Source organism: Cnephaeus nilssonii, assembly GCF_951640355.1.
Source record: "Cnephaeus nilssonii genome assembly, chromosome: 3".
Taxonomy (NCBI): Eukaryota; Metazoa; Chordata; class Mammalia; order Chiroptera; family Vespertilionidae; genus Cnephaeus; species Cnephaeus nilssonii.
In genome coordinates, this window is record NC_137074.1 from 20,074,718 (window position 1) to 20,088,459 (window position 13,742).

General features: G+C 42.4%; 1 protein-coding gene across 3 annotated transcripts in view; it reads left to right on the plus strand.

The window, feature by feature from the left end:
• MME (membrane metalloendopeptidase) overlaps positions 1–13,742 on the plus strand; it is a 98,891-nt gene that overhangs the window by 31,701 nt on the left and 53,448 nt on the right. For all 3 annotated transcript variants that reach the window (XM_079766247.1, XM_079766248.1, XM_079766249.1), the window contains exons 4-8: positions 8,786–8,947; positions 9,883–9,963; positions 10,050–10,145; positions 10,270–10,388; positions 12,708–12,773. In XM_079766247.1, the coding sequence (XP_079622373.1) occupies positions 8,786–8,947; positions 9,883–9,963; positions 10,050–10,145; positions 10,270–10,388; positions 12,708–12,773 (524 nt within the window). The remainder of the gene's footprint in view (positions 1–8,785; positions 8,948–9,882; positions 9,964–10,049; positions 10,146–10,269; positions 10,389–12,707; positions 12,774–13,742) is intronic.

The window sequence follows — 13,742 nt, forward strand, 5'->3', positions numbered from 1 at the left end:
GGAAGCAGCCTCTCTTCTGGCCAGATCTAGCTGTGGGGTCTCTCCTCCACAGTATAGTGCTTCAAATCCCATATTCAGTTAGCATCCTATTGATGTGATCAGAAGGCAGATAGGAAAGGGGACAATTTTGCAGCACGAATCATTGATTGGCAGACCAAGGCTTTTCTCCTCAGGAGGTAGACATGCAGCAGGGTTCCAGAGTGGCTAGAATTCCACCATGTCCAATCGTGTTCTAGCAACTGGTGGAGCGATCTAGTTTCAAATCTGTTGCCTGCAAGGCTTAGATGCTTCTTGAGATAGAGAGCTCATCTTAAATGCACAGAAAGTCAAGCTCAACAAAAATGTTTCTTGGACAAAGCCTTGACCATCAGAGACGAGAAGTGATCCTGAATATAGTGTAGTGTTTGCTATTGTGATCTACTCCCAAATCGCACCTGCTGGTCCTTGTGGTTCTTGGGAGAGGGAAGCATGGAGCAAAATCTGGAAGAGCCCTTCACCTCAAAGCAGGAGTCCACCTCTGGACTTCTCTAAGACAATGGAAGTTGGAAGAGAGGCATTTTCAAACAGCTCCAGCACCAGAGGGAACTGGGTCATGAATGGGGTCTGGGGTGGGAGGTCGTGGAGGACAAAGTCAGCACAGTAGAGGGGAGGCCTGGGGAAAGGGGGCTTGTACAAGAGACACATGTGTGACTCCCTTTAATACTGTGCTGGGGACTCAGAGACTGAAGTGCACTTAGAACTATAGGTTGTCATGATGTGATCCCACTCACTCACAGGCTGGAAAGATATCTACACTAATAAAAGAGAAACATGCAAATTGACCATACCTCTGATACCCCCACAAGCCATGCTCACCAGCCAATCAGGAGCAAGTGTGCAAGTTAACCCAACCAAGATGGCGGTGGCCACGGAGTTGGAGCAAGCAGAAGGCTTGGGTTGCCCCTGGCAATGGAGGAAGCCAAGCTTCCCTGCCCTGGCCTCTGCTCAGGGCTACAAAGTTTCAATTATAGAAGATAAATAAATCCCAATAAATATAGCAGCGGCCACAGAGCTGGAGCAAGCAGGAGGCTTAGGTTGCTCCCGTGATGGAGGAAGCCAAGCTTCCCACCCACCCTGGCCAGCCCTGGCCTCCGCTCAAGGCTGCAAAGGTTCAATTATAGAAGATAAATAAATCCCAGATACTTCAAGCCAGCCCTGGCCTCCTCTTGAGTTGCTGGGGGGCATGGCCAGCCTGCTAACCACCACAGGCCCCTCACCCAGACCACCCCACACCCCAAGGGAACCCCCACCCTGATCCGGGACACCCTTAAGGGCAAACCAGCCAGCCCCCCACCCGTGCACCAGGCCTCTATCCTATCTAATAAAAAAGTAATATGCAAATTGACCATCACTCCAACACACAAGATGGCTGCCCCCATGTGGACACAAGATAGCTGCCACAAGATGGCCAGCAAGGGAGGGCAGTTGGGAGGGACCAGGCCTGCAAGGGAGGGCGGTTGTGAGCGATCAGGCCAGCAGGGGAGGGCAGTTAGGGGTGACCAGGCCACAGAGGAGGGAAGTTGGGGGCGACCAGGCCTGCAGGAAAGGGCAGCTGAGGGGGGGGGGACCCAGGCCTGCAGGGGAGGGCAGTTTGGGGGGACCCAGGCCTTCAGGGAAGGGCAGCTGTGGGGGGGGGGGACCAGACCAACAGTGCAGAGCAGTTAGGTATCAAACAGGCTGGCAGGGGAGTGGTTAGGGGGTGATCAGGCTGGCAGGCAGAAGCAATTAGTGGCAATCAGGAAGGCAGGCAGGCGAGCAGTTGGGAGCCAGCAGTCCTGGATTGTGAGAGGGCAGTCGAACATCCGTCGAGGGGTCCCAGATTGGAGAGGGTGCAGGCTGGGCTGAGGGATACTCCCCCACCCCCGTGCACGAATTTCATGCACCAGGCCTTTAGTGAAGAAATAATAGGCCTCATTCATCTAAATGGGCCCATCTTTACTTTCTGATATTGGGTTCTCTTGCCCTTATTTTCTATGTTTCTCTATTGTCTGATCTGATGGTTCTCCCTTGACTGCTCATTAGAACCACTCAGGAGGCCTTAAAAAAATGCCTGGACCAGCTGGCTGGTGTGGCTCAGTGGCACTGAAGGGTTTGGGTTTGATTCCCGGTCAAAGGCATGTACCTGGGTTGCAGCTTCACTCCCCCCCCAACCCCCCACTCCTCACCCTTGTTGGGGCACGTGCAGGAGGCGACCAGTGTATATGTCCTCTCATATCGATGTCTCTCTCTCTTTCCCCACCCCCTTCCACTCTCTGAAAAAATGGAATAAATATCCTCATATGAGGATTAAAAAACCAAAAACCTGGATCATGCAAAGATTCTGATTTAGTTGATCAGGGTAGATCCTGGGCATCTGTATATTTAAAAGCTTGTAAGATGATTCACATGGTTAACCAGAGTTGAAAAGTACTGCTCTAAAAACATGACTGAGATTGTGTACTCTCCCTACCCCAGTGTATTCTATCCAAGGAGAGGTGAGGCAGGAACCCTGCTAAATATGCAGAAATTTCTTTAAAACATGTCCACATCATGTCCACGTCAAGAAGATGCACTCCTGGAGGTCCCTTTGAGAGTGGGTGGCTTCCACACCACTTTCTGCTTGCCCAATGGGAAGAATTCACTTAATTTTCCCCTTTCCTTCTTCCTGGCCACTACAGCCCCTGCCAAGTCTTGATGCTTTCTCCTGCCTTTGACCCAGCACTAGTTGCTGGTGATAAGGTTGATATTGGGGAAGAAGGGGAGCTGTGGTTTATAAGAGGAGCAGGGAGAAGAGGAAGTAAAGAAGAGGGCAGGGCCAGGGGTAATTGGGAAGGAATGGAAAAGAAGAAAATATAAGTTACTGCTTCTCATATGTTCCCATCTGCTGTATCCAAAGTATGGTGGGAAGAAGATGAGCTCAGAGCCACAGATACTTAAGTGCAAGTCCTGGGACTCCATCATTTATTAGTTCTTGATTTGAGGAAAACTACCTAATCTTGTACAGTCACCCACCCTTATCCATGAGGGATACGTTCCAAGACTCCCATGGATACCTGAAATTGCAGGTAAGTATCAGACCTTATAGATACTATGTTTTTCAGCATACCTTTTTACTTAAAGGAAGCACTTTACAGCTACTCTTCAGCATATTCTGAATTCCCAGCATCACTATTCTTGTGCTTGGGGGCCATTATTCAGTAAAATAAGGGCTACTTGAACGTAAGCACTGAGATACCTGGACAGTCAATCTGATAACCAAGACAGCTACTAAGAGACTAACAAGTGGGGAGCATATAGAGCATAGATATGCCGGATAAAGGGATGATTCACATCTGAGCAAGATGGACCATGGCAGTGTGAGATTTCATCATGCTATTCAGAACAGTGTGCAACTTAAAACTTAAGAATTTTTTTTTATTTCTGGACTTTTCTATTTAATACTTTTGGACCATGGTTGACTGTATGTAACTGACACCATGGAAAGCCAAACCACAGATAAGGGAGGACTATTGTAGAACTAAAAAGTGGTGATGCTCAGGAATTCAAAGCAGGCCTGCCTGATATAAGCACCCCAAACATTTCCCTAATCCATACCCACACGATAGACCCTTGGTAATGAATACAGTAATTAATACCTTCCCAGATGGTAGTTGAGCTTGTTTTAAAATTCCTATAGTCAAATAAGTTGGGAGAATGTTACAAGAAGATTAGTTTGGAAAATAATGGTGTGTCATTTATTATCAGGCTAGAAAATTCAGAATTGTCATTCACAAGAAATAAGCTCATTATTAATAGAAGATTACTTTTTCTTGTCTTTATGTGACTATTTTCTTCAATTAAAAATAGACTTTTTTTCTTACTGCGAAAGCAGTACATGTTCATCTAATACAAATTGGAAAATAAAGATAAGCAAATAACACAAAATTAAACACACTCATATTCCCTCCACCCGGATATAACTGCTGTAAATGCCCTCTAGACTTTCTGTGCTTTTATACAGATTTTTAAAAATCCTAGTATACTCTCTCCTTCACCTTAAAAACATCTGGTCAACAGCACTCCCCATCAGTACATTTGCCTTTACTACATCCATTTTTATATCTACTTATTAAGGTGAATAATTTTGTTTTTAAACCACATTTGTTTACTCAGAAGTCACAGACCCAGAGATAAGGAAACATCTGAAGAGCCCAGGTGTGACTCGGTAGAGTGGTTGAGTAATTCAAAACAAAGTGCAAAGTATAAAAACAATTACAACCAGTTTGACAGTCGTGTGTCTGTTTCCTACAGCCCTTCTACCCACAAGTTCACCGCTGACTTCAAAGAAAAGTCAGCGCAGAGGAGGTCCGGAGGATAAGGTGCAAAACCAGAATCGGACCCACGATAAGAGATTAAAGGAAGGTTGATCAAAGACCCAGCATAGAATTGCTAGCCCTTGACTTGCCTTGGCCCATGGCCCCAAAATACTCATCAGAACAGAGAGCTCTCTTTGAAGTGATTGGAAGCGCCCATACCCAGATGAGCTCTCTGGTCAAAGGGAAATTTAAAAGGGGCACAGGAAGGAGTTGGCAAAGTTGCCTCTTCCTATCTCTTGTCTGCATATCCCTCCCAGATTGTTTGGATGCTGCTTCTTTGGTTTGTTGTCCAGATGTAAATAGTTGTTGAACTGTCCTGGGTGTGAAGTGAGGAATTTAGCCTAAGAGGAGAAGGGTTGTCTTTGTTCCTTGTGGGAGGTTTGGGAAGTAACAGAAGCATGCACATGGCAGTGGGTTTGCACTCATGAGCATAACAGCTCTGCAACCACCATTCCTCCTTTTTGTTCCGGGTGTTTAAAAGGGCATGTGGTATTTTCAAAGAGGCAATAAGATATGCTCATTCTATTCATTCATTGCTTGTTCACTGCTCTCCCTACTGGGGGTTTACTGCTCTTTGTGGTGTTAGGACATAAAACATCCATTGCCCCAGAGAGGGGAAGAAAATAGAAGGGCTCCTCAAATGGCAGTAGCCTTTACAACATTCAGGTTAAATTTTTTAAAGTGTTTTGAAAGACAAGAGTTACATAAAATTGCTAAAAATGTATGCTTAGAACATCATAGAAGGCTGAGACCCATGCCAAGACAAGGACAGGGCCCCAAGCATCTGAGTCTCCTGAAGGTAGGTAGGGAGTAGGATGGGAGCAGAAGCAGCTGGTTTGTAGATGTAAGTGTTTAGGTAAGAATTAAGCCAGGAAAGGGAAAAACCTGGGGATGTTGATAGATCACCACTAAGCCGGATGCAGATGAGTTAAAGGGCAGCCAAAGAGTGGAATGTAATGGGCATCTTTGAAGAACATAACACAAAATGACTGCTTTTATTTGGGGACTGCCCATCTAACCACAGAACTGGAATGAAGGTGGAAAGCTGACCTAAACTGGGCTAGATTCTTGATGCTGTTAAAAAGATTCTTGCTGGTCAGGCTGGGTTTATCTTGAATGGAGAAGGTATAAACATAGTTGTTTTGGAGCAATCCATCATGTGCCCAGAGAAGCAGTTGTATGAAGTGGAGAAAAAGTGCTATCTGGGTTGCTGATGACTTCCTGTCTCTAGAAAATCCTGGGTGGCCTCTGATCCTCTCTAAATTGATTGTTATTTGCAATAAAAAGATTTGACCAAAAAAAAAAAAAAAAAAAAAAAAAGAACATCATAGTTAGCACTTCTTTCAGGCTCCAGTTTTGTTTTGTTTTTCTCTTTACATGATAATCTTCTATATTTTTAGGATCTATGTTTTCGTTTCCCCTGCCATCGTTTCTTCATTTCCTTTCAAGTTCAAGGGGATTACTTTTTCTCTCCACTTTTTTTTTAAGACTAATTTTCTAATATTTACCTGGGGTTTCAAGTTAATGTTTTTACTGATGAGTCTGGATTGAGCATCATGTTAAGCTCCGTGAGAACTGGGATATGCATTTCCTCCTTTATCAGAACCCACAGTCCAGGGGAGGAGATATGGATTTTCCAACAACAAATAACTAATATGATGCCAGCTTTGTAGGGATTGTCCTTCATGAAGAAGGAGGATTTGAACTGGCCCTTGAAAATGCCTGAAATTTGTAAATGTGGAAAAACAGAGAAAGGATATTTTAGTAGAAGTTGAGACAACATGGTCAAAGGTGTGGAAGTGGGAAAACTGTAAGGTGTTTCACAGCAGAAACTCAGTACATTCATTTATTTGGGGCAGTTGGCTCATATGAGGAAGGAGTGAGAGAGAAGCTTCACTGGATATAATAGGGTGAGAATATGCTGTGGGATCTGGAATTTATTAGGAATGCAAAAGGGTTACATTGAGACTGTGGGAGTGGAAAATGGTATGCTGAATTGTTATGACAGTTAATCTGACTGGCACACAGAATGGGTGGCATGGAGAGATGCCTGGGGCCATAATTTGGGTGAAAGTGCAAGAGTAGAGCCTGAGAGAAGGATGTGGGGTCTGAAAGAGAATGGAAATGGTGGCAATTGGAAGGATGGGATGGACTCTGGAGCTTGTGAAATGAGAATTGGTCTGACCTGCATAGTCGGGGAGAGGATGTGGAGGAGGAAGGAGTTACAGGACTCATAGATGATTCGGGAATATTGCCACACAAACATATTTGCACATGTTTTACTGTGGTAGTGGGTGATGGGAATACAAGGAGGTTAGGTTCATCATTAGAATGGTTATGAAGACAGATAGGTAACTACAATGAGAAACCCAATGTAACTTTATCTAAGCATAAAAGACTGAATGAGGCCATGAGCTCTCAGTTCAGAGAAAGAAAAATTCCCTGAAGTTTGGAATAATGGAAGCTTCAGGAAAGAGATGGGACATAGATGAACCTTGGATAGTGGATAGAATGTGAAGAGAATGGAAGGAGTTAAAAGGGTTAGGTGAGCCCTAGCTGGTTTGGCTCAGTGGATAAAGTGTCGGCCTGCGGACTGAATGGTCCCAGGTTCAAGTCCAGCCAAGGGCACATGCACGGGTTGCAGGCTCCAAAGCCGCCCCCCCCGCCAGTAGGGGGCATGCGGGAGGCGGCCAATCAATGATTCTATCTCATTGTTTCTATCTCTCTATCCCTCTCCCTTCCTCTCTGAAATCAATAAATAATAATAATAAAAGACTTTAAAAAAAAAGGGTAAGGTGGGTGTGGTCAGGGGAGAAGCAAAGGCACAGGGTAGGGAAACACAGGTATTTGTGATACACGGAGCAAGCCCATCTGATTGGAGCAGGAGTTTGTATAAAAGTACAGAGAGGGGAAAGGGGGGGAAGGTGGAGATTTGATTGGTCCAGTAAAGATTTAGAGGCCAAATTAAGGAGTTGTAATTTAACCAAGCTACTGTGAACCCACTGACATTTGAGCAAGGGAGTGGCCTGTGCTAAAGGGTATTTTTTGGAAAGTTTAATCTGTGAAACTGTGGAATGTATAAATGTAGGGAGATAGTACTAGGAAGGTGAATAGTTGGGTGACCTTTAGTCAAAAGAGAATGAAGATAAACTAGGTTGACATTGATCATGGAAAGAGCATAGAAAATAGACAAAGTTATTACCAATAAGTCCAAGGTCAAGGGAGAAATAGACTTTTACCCAAGGTTCAAACCTTGGAGGCTGTGAAAACAATTGTCCTATATATCAAAGTCTAAAAGTCCAGGGAGAACTGGTTTGGAGGCAACCCAGAGAGTTGGAGCCTGAGATGGCAGCCAAGCCAGTGGGTCCATAAGGTGGTGAGGGGCGGGGGGGGGGGGGGGGGGGGACGGTTCGAGGCTCCGCTGGAAAACAGACTTGCCATTCCAAGTTGAAATATTCCTCACAGCACAGCAATTGTGTGACGTTTTTAATGAAATGATTTTAGTCAGACACTGAAGTATTTCCAGAAGCTCATTTGAGACGTTATACTCTCTTGATACAGATGAATTCTCAATTGCTCTCCTGTTTTCCTTGCAAAACAGTTCACCTTGTCTAAGAAAGAAAGAACATGCAGAGAGCAGTGGGAAGGTTTTTCTCACTATTCCAGGGGTAGAGATTGTGGGCATTGGGCCTCCTGTACATGATTCTTTCCTGCAGTGGAAATAATTCATGTTTTATGCCTCTTTCTCTCCATTGCAGCACCTAGCACAGTCAGTGTTTTGTACATTGGAAGCACTCAGTGGTTGATTTGCGTCTTGCAGTTCTCAAAGATAGAGGAGTGGACATAAGAAAAAGTAATGCGCTTACAGCCAATTTTATGACAGACTCTACATAAACAAATGCAAACGTGATGTCAAATTTGAATTGCAAAAATGGTGTAAGCAAGGTTCAAGAAGTAATAAATGTAGCATCAGATCTTGACTACAGTGATCAAACCCGTTAACAATCCCTCATCCCTTGGAGTTTGAGAGACATTCAAAAGTCATAGCCCCTTGAGAGCAGAGTCATCAGCTCAGATTGTCAGGATGAAGAGTGACCTTGTATTAACTCCAAGCCCAGGACAGCCTAGGCTGACCTATATGTGGTTCTTCATCTGAGGTAGGAACTAGCAAGAACCTAAGATGTAGGATGGAAGGCCTCAGACCTTTCAAGAATAAAACCAATCAACTGTAGTAAAGGAGGACTATCCTTAGATAATACTCATCATTCCACTCTGAACTGACAGTTACATGTGAGAAAAAGGAGCATCAGGCCAGTTGACTTGCTCATAAGGTGGAAGCAACATACCTTGCCCCCCCTTTTAAACTAAAGAAACACACCCCTTTGTTTTGTCTCATTTGTCTGGTCCTTCAGCTGCTCGACTCATCCAGAACATGGATCCCACTGCCGAGCCTTGTTCCGACTTTTTCAAATATGCCTGTGGAGGCTGGTTGAAACGCAACGTCATTCCTGAGACCAGCTCCCGTTACAGTAACTTTGACATTTTAAGAGATGAACTAGAAGTCGTTTTGAAAGGTTAGTGAAGTGTGTGTCTGTGCACCCAAGATTTCTCTCTTAATCTATCCATTTTTAAAGATACAACTCTTGGCCTTTGTGGGGAACATGCGCAGGATTAAAGTCGTAATCCCTCCAAGTTTTGTGGAACCACCACGTAGTCATGCTGAGGGTGGTAGATACTGAAATGGACATGTTGGCATCTCTTAGTATTCCTGCTTTCATTTTTAGCCACACAAACAATAACCCTATTATCTCCAGAGATGGCATCTTGATGCCATTATACAGAAGAAGAAATTAAGTGATTTCCACTAAATACCACCTCCCTAGGCTTCCCACCCTGACCCTGTGTTGATGTCACTATAAAACGTCTAACCCAGTTTAAGACCCCCTCCCTGGGAATTTGAGAAAGTCATATCTAGTCCCCCACTATCCTCTATCCTTTGTTCTCCTCTAGAAGTTACTTTGCAGAAAAACAAGTTTTGCTATTTTCTGACATCCCAAATAGTAAAACAGTTCGTTCAATGTATTGGGAACCTGAACACACTAAGAGAATTGTTTTCCAGTCATCAGGAGGACTAGCATATTAAACTCCAAATTCCTCTGTATTATTATTATTATCTTTTTATTTCTATGTGAAACCAAAGTAATTTATCTGTGGCAGAGCAATACACATCACTGTTCACACACACACACACACACACACACACACACACACACAATAATCTAGTTGAAAACACTTTCATATAACTTGGCCAATGAAACTAAGTCCCAGTCCTGAACTAGGAATAATGATTAGGAAAGGGGGCTGGTTTTCCCTGAAGGGTTTGGGCAGGGGAAGGGAGTGAACATACATGTAAAGAAGCAAGTTTGTTACTGAACCTGTGTTGAAAATGTTCATTACAGCTGCCAACGAGCGATTATATTCATGCATTTTATTACATGCCCCATTTCAGATGTCCTTCAGGAACCCAAACCTGATGATATAGTAGCAGTGCAGAAAGCAAAAACATTGTACAGATCGTGCATAAATGAATGTAAGTGCTCCTCACTATAGTTCATCAAGAGTGTGTCAAAACATGCACAGACTTCTTAACACATTTATTCCCATTGCTTTCCTAAGCTGTTATTGATAGCAGAGGTGGCGGGCCTCTCCTCAAAGTGTTACCAGATATATATGAATGGCCGGTCGCCACAGAAGGCTGGGAGCAAGCATATGGTAAGGCCGTGTTCCTTCTTCGTTTGAAAAAAAAAACTTCCAATAAAAATCTACGTTACTATGCTGTGTATCATATCACTGCACTAAAGCTGCTAAAGATGTACTTCACCTTTTATTGCTTTAGGTACTTCTTGGACAGCTGAGAAGGCTATTGCACAACTGAATGCTAAATATGGGAAAAAAGTCATTATTAATTTCTTTGTTGGCACCGATGACAAAAACTCTTCGAACTATATAATTCATGTAAGTTTGTGTGGCTGTCAGCCAAAGTTATCTTTAATATGTAATAAAACTTCCACACCCATTGTTGTTATTAATACTTAGAAATAACACCATTTCTCCTATCTGCTTCCTTTTTTAAAATACTTTCTCCTTTCATAAAATAAATAAGAAATGAAAATCTTTTGACTCCTCCTACTTAGAAAAAGCGCCTGGTTTCTCTGTATGTTCACCAGTGTAGTCTGGTTTACAAAGCATTGCAGGTCTGGAAACCAGAAATTCCTAATTGCTTCCAAAAAGAACATAGAGAAGGGATTTTGAACACAATTGTGGTTCTCGCTAAAGAATGTCTATACTTTTTTTCTCAATTAAGGTAAATACGATGCCATTCTTTCCAGATGGCTTTGTTAGATTTTTAAAAATTGAATTTATTAGGGTGACATTGGTTAATAAAATTATACAGGTTTCAGGTATACAATTTTATATCTCATCTGTACATTGTGTTGTGTGCTCACCACCCCAAGTCAAGTCTCCTCCCATCACCATTTATCGCCCCATACCCTCCTCTACCTGCCCCCACTTCCCATTCCCCTTTCCTTCTGGATTTTTTTAAAATATATTTTTATTGATTTCAGAGAAGAAGGGTGAGGGAGAGAGAGAGAGAGAGAGAAACATCAATGATGAGAGAGAATCATTGATCAGCTGTCTCCTGCACGTCCCCAACTGGGGATTAAGCCCACACCCTGGGCGTATGCCCTTGACTGGAATCGAACCTGAGACCCTTCAGTCCGCAGGCGATGCTCTATCCACTGAGCAAAACCAGCTAGGGCTGGATTTTTTTTTTTTTAATGTAAGCCATTCAATTAGGTTTATCTAAGGTGTCACTTAAAATGAGATTTATACTTAATGAGTGTGTTTGGAACGGACTAAAAAATTTATAAAGCTTTTATTTTGTCTCCTATAAAATAAACTAACTCAAAAGTTGCAAGTCACAGAATCATATTTATGTCACTATTGCATAAACTTCATGGTTATTTGTTAAAGTCATCAAAGATATTTAATCTGACTCTCTTTTCTCCTTGGACTCTCAAATGCCAGCATCCTGCATAATCATCACAAGGACATTTAATAAAATATATATTTTATTGAATTTTATTTTTTTTAGAGATAGAGGAAGGAAGAGAGAGAGAAATATCGATGAGAGAGAAACATCATCAATAAGCTGCCTCCTGCGTGCCCCCCCACAGGGGATCTGGGAATCGAACCATGGCCTCTTGGTTCGTGGCTCAACGCTCAACCACTGAGCCACACCAGCTGGGCATGAGGGCAATTTTTAAGGAGCATCAGAAGGTTGGAGAAGGAGCAGGGCCCTTCTGGATGTGTGTTTTGGTTCTTTCCACCCAGTCCTTTGGGTGATGTTTCTTTTGTGCTGAATTGGCTCTTCCTGCGAAGATTCTCACTTTATCCCACCAATGCTCTGGTTGGGCCCTGTATCCATCTTCTTTTTCTTAATCTTCAATGGCTCAAAATATTTTATTATTAATAATAAACCAAGAAGTATTTATCCATGATTGATAATGTCAAACTCAGTTTAGTTGAGCATCGAAGACATTTCACTCAAAAGCTTCCCCTGTACCCACCTTCTTACCATGCAGTGCATAGGAAGCACTCTCACAGAGCTGCGAGTGTGTCCAGGTAGCGCTCTCACAGGGTATGAAGATGGAGTGGACACCATAGAGCAGACCTGAGTTTGTCTTTTATACACTTAGCTCACAGCAGCGTCTGCTGAAGTCCAAAGCAGAGCAGCTTCGGAGAGAACAAAGGAGGTATCTCCTTCATTCCCCTAGGCCATAGGATCTCAAAAAAAAAAAAAAAATCTCTGGCAAGATTACAGTAGCTAAAATGTTCTAGACTTACCATAGAGCTTTCCACCTTTTATTTTTATTCCATCTCATTTAAGGGCTCGGGTAGAAGAGAATGTCCCCCAAACACACATGTTAGAATCTTATGAAGTAGAATGGCCTATAAATGTGTAATTTAGAAACTCCTCTATCCTAGATTCTGACATGTTTTTGTCCACCTGCACCTTCTGTTCTGTGTTAAAATCCTCACCGGTATATTTTCTGTTCAAGTTTTCTTTGTTTTTTCTCAATTATCTGCAGCACCATCTTCCACATTATCTATCACCCATCAGTCTAATACTTTGACATAGTGTGAAAACCATTTCCTAATTATGTGTTCACTCAGTATGTGATTGTTACCCTTATAAACAGCAAGAACACTGCGATCTTGTTCTATATCCACTGAATGATTTGTATTCATCTTTTGTGTATTATTTTATAGATTGACCAACCTCGGCTTGGCCTCCCCTCCAGAGACTATTATGAATGCACTGGACTATATAAAGAGGTAAAAAAAAAAAAAAAAAAAAAAAAAGCAAACAAAAGCAAAAAACATAAAAGCAACTAACAAAATAAATCTACAGAATCATCAGGTGTAAACTTATAAATAATGAAAAATACTAAGGCCAAGTGTATGTTCTTTATGTTCTTCACTCTGGACAGACACTTAAAATTAGACACAATCATGAGCTCCCTTTGATAGAATGAATATTCTCAGCAGAATGAAGGTATTTTAAGAAACAAAGAAATTTGAAATTCCTTATTTGTGTCTTGATTTTCAGTATTTGTCTATGACCTATTTTGAAAAGTCAGTTTCAAATGCTTTAATTCCCCTATTAATTGGATCATTTGCAAAATGAACAGATCAGTCAGGGTCTAGGGCAATATCAAGGAGAACTAAAGCATGGTCCAGTATGAGCACGTCCTACTCTGTGGCACCCTTCCAGAGCCTTCTGATTTGACTTTCAGTGGACTACCTAGAGCACTGGGATCAGACAGACTTTTACAGCCACCTTCTGACTCTAACATTGGTCAGGTAGCCAAGAGGCATCATATTCCATAGAACTGATGGATGCTCTGGAGTGCTTCTTTTCGTCCCCCAGCCTTACCTCCCTCAGGCTGATGTTTATGTGCTCTTTTTTATTGATGTAAAGGAACAACAGAAGACCACTCGGCAATGTGACATATTATTAGATATTTTGGGAAGATGTTGGTTCTATAAATAATGTCTTCATAATTATTTTGTAGCTCAAAAGTAAGTTAAGTTTACCTTTGATGATCACAGTGTAGTGATGTGGCTGAAAATTATTAGCTAAATATGTTGATGCTAAACATTTATTTTGTGTAATTTAGTTCAAATAACATGGAATAAATTCACTGTAAAGTATCTTTTTGAGTGGCTACACAATATTGAAATGAAGGGAAAGATATAAAAGGCCACACTTAATAGCATAATCATGTGGGTGTGGGATTTGAG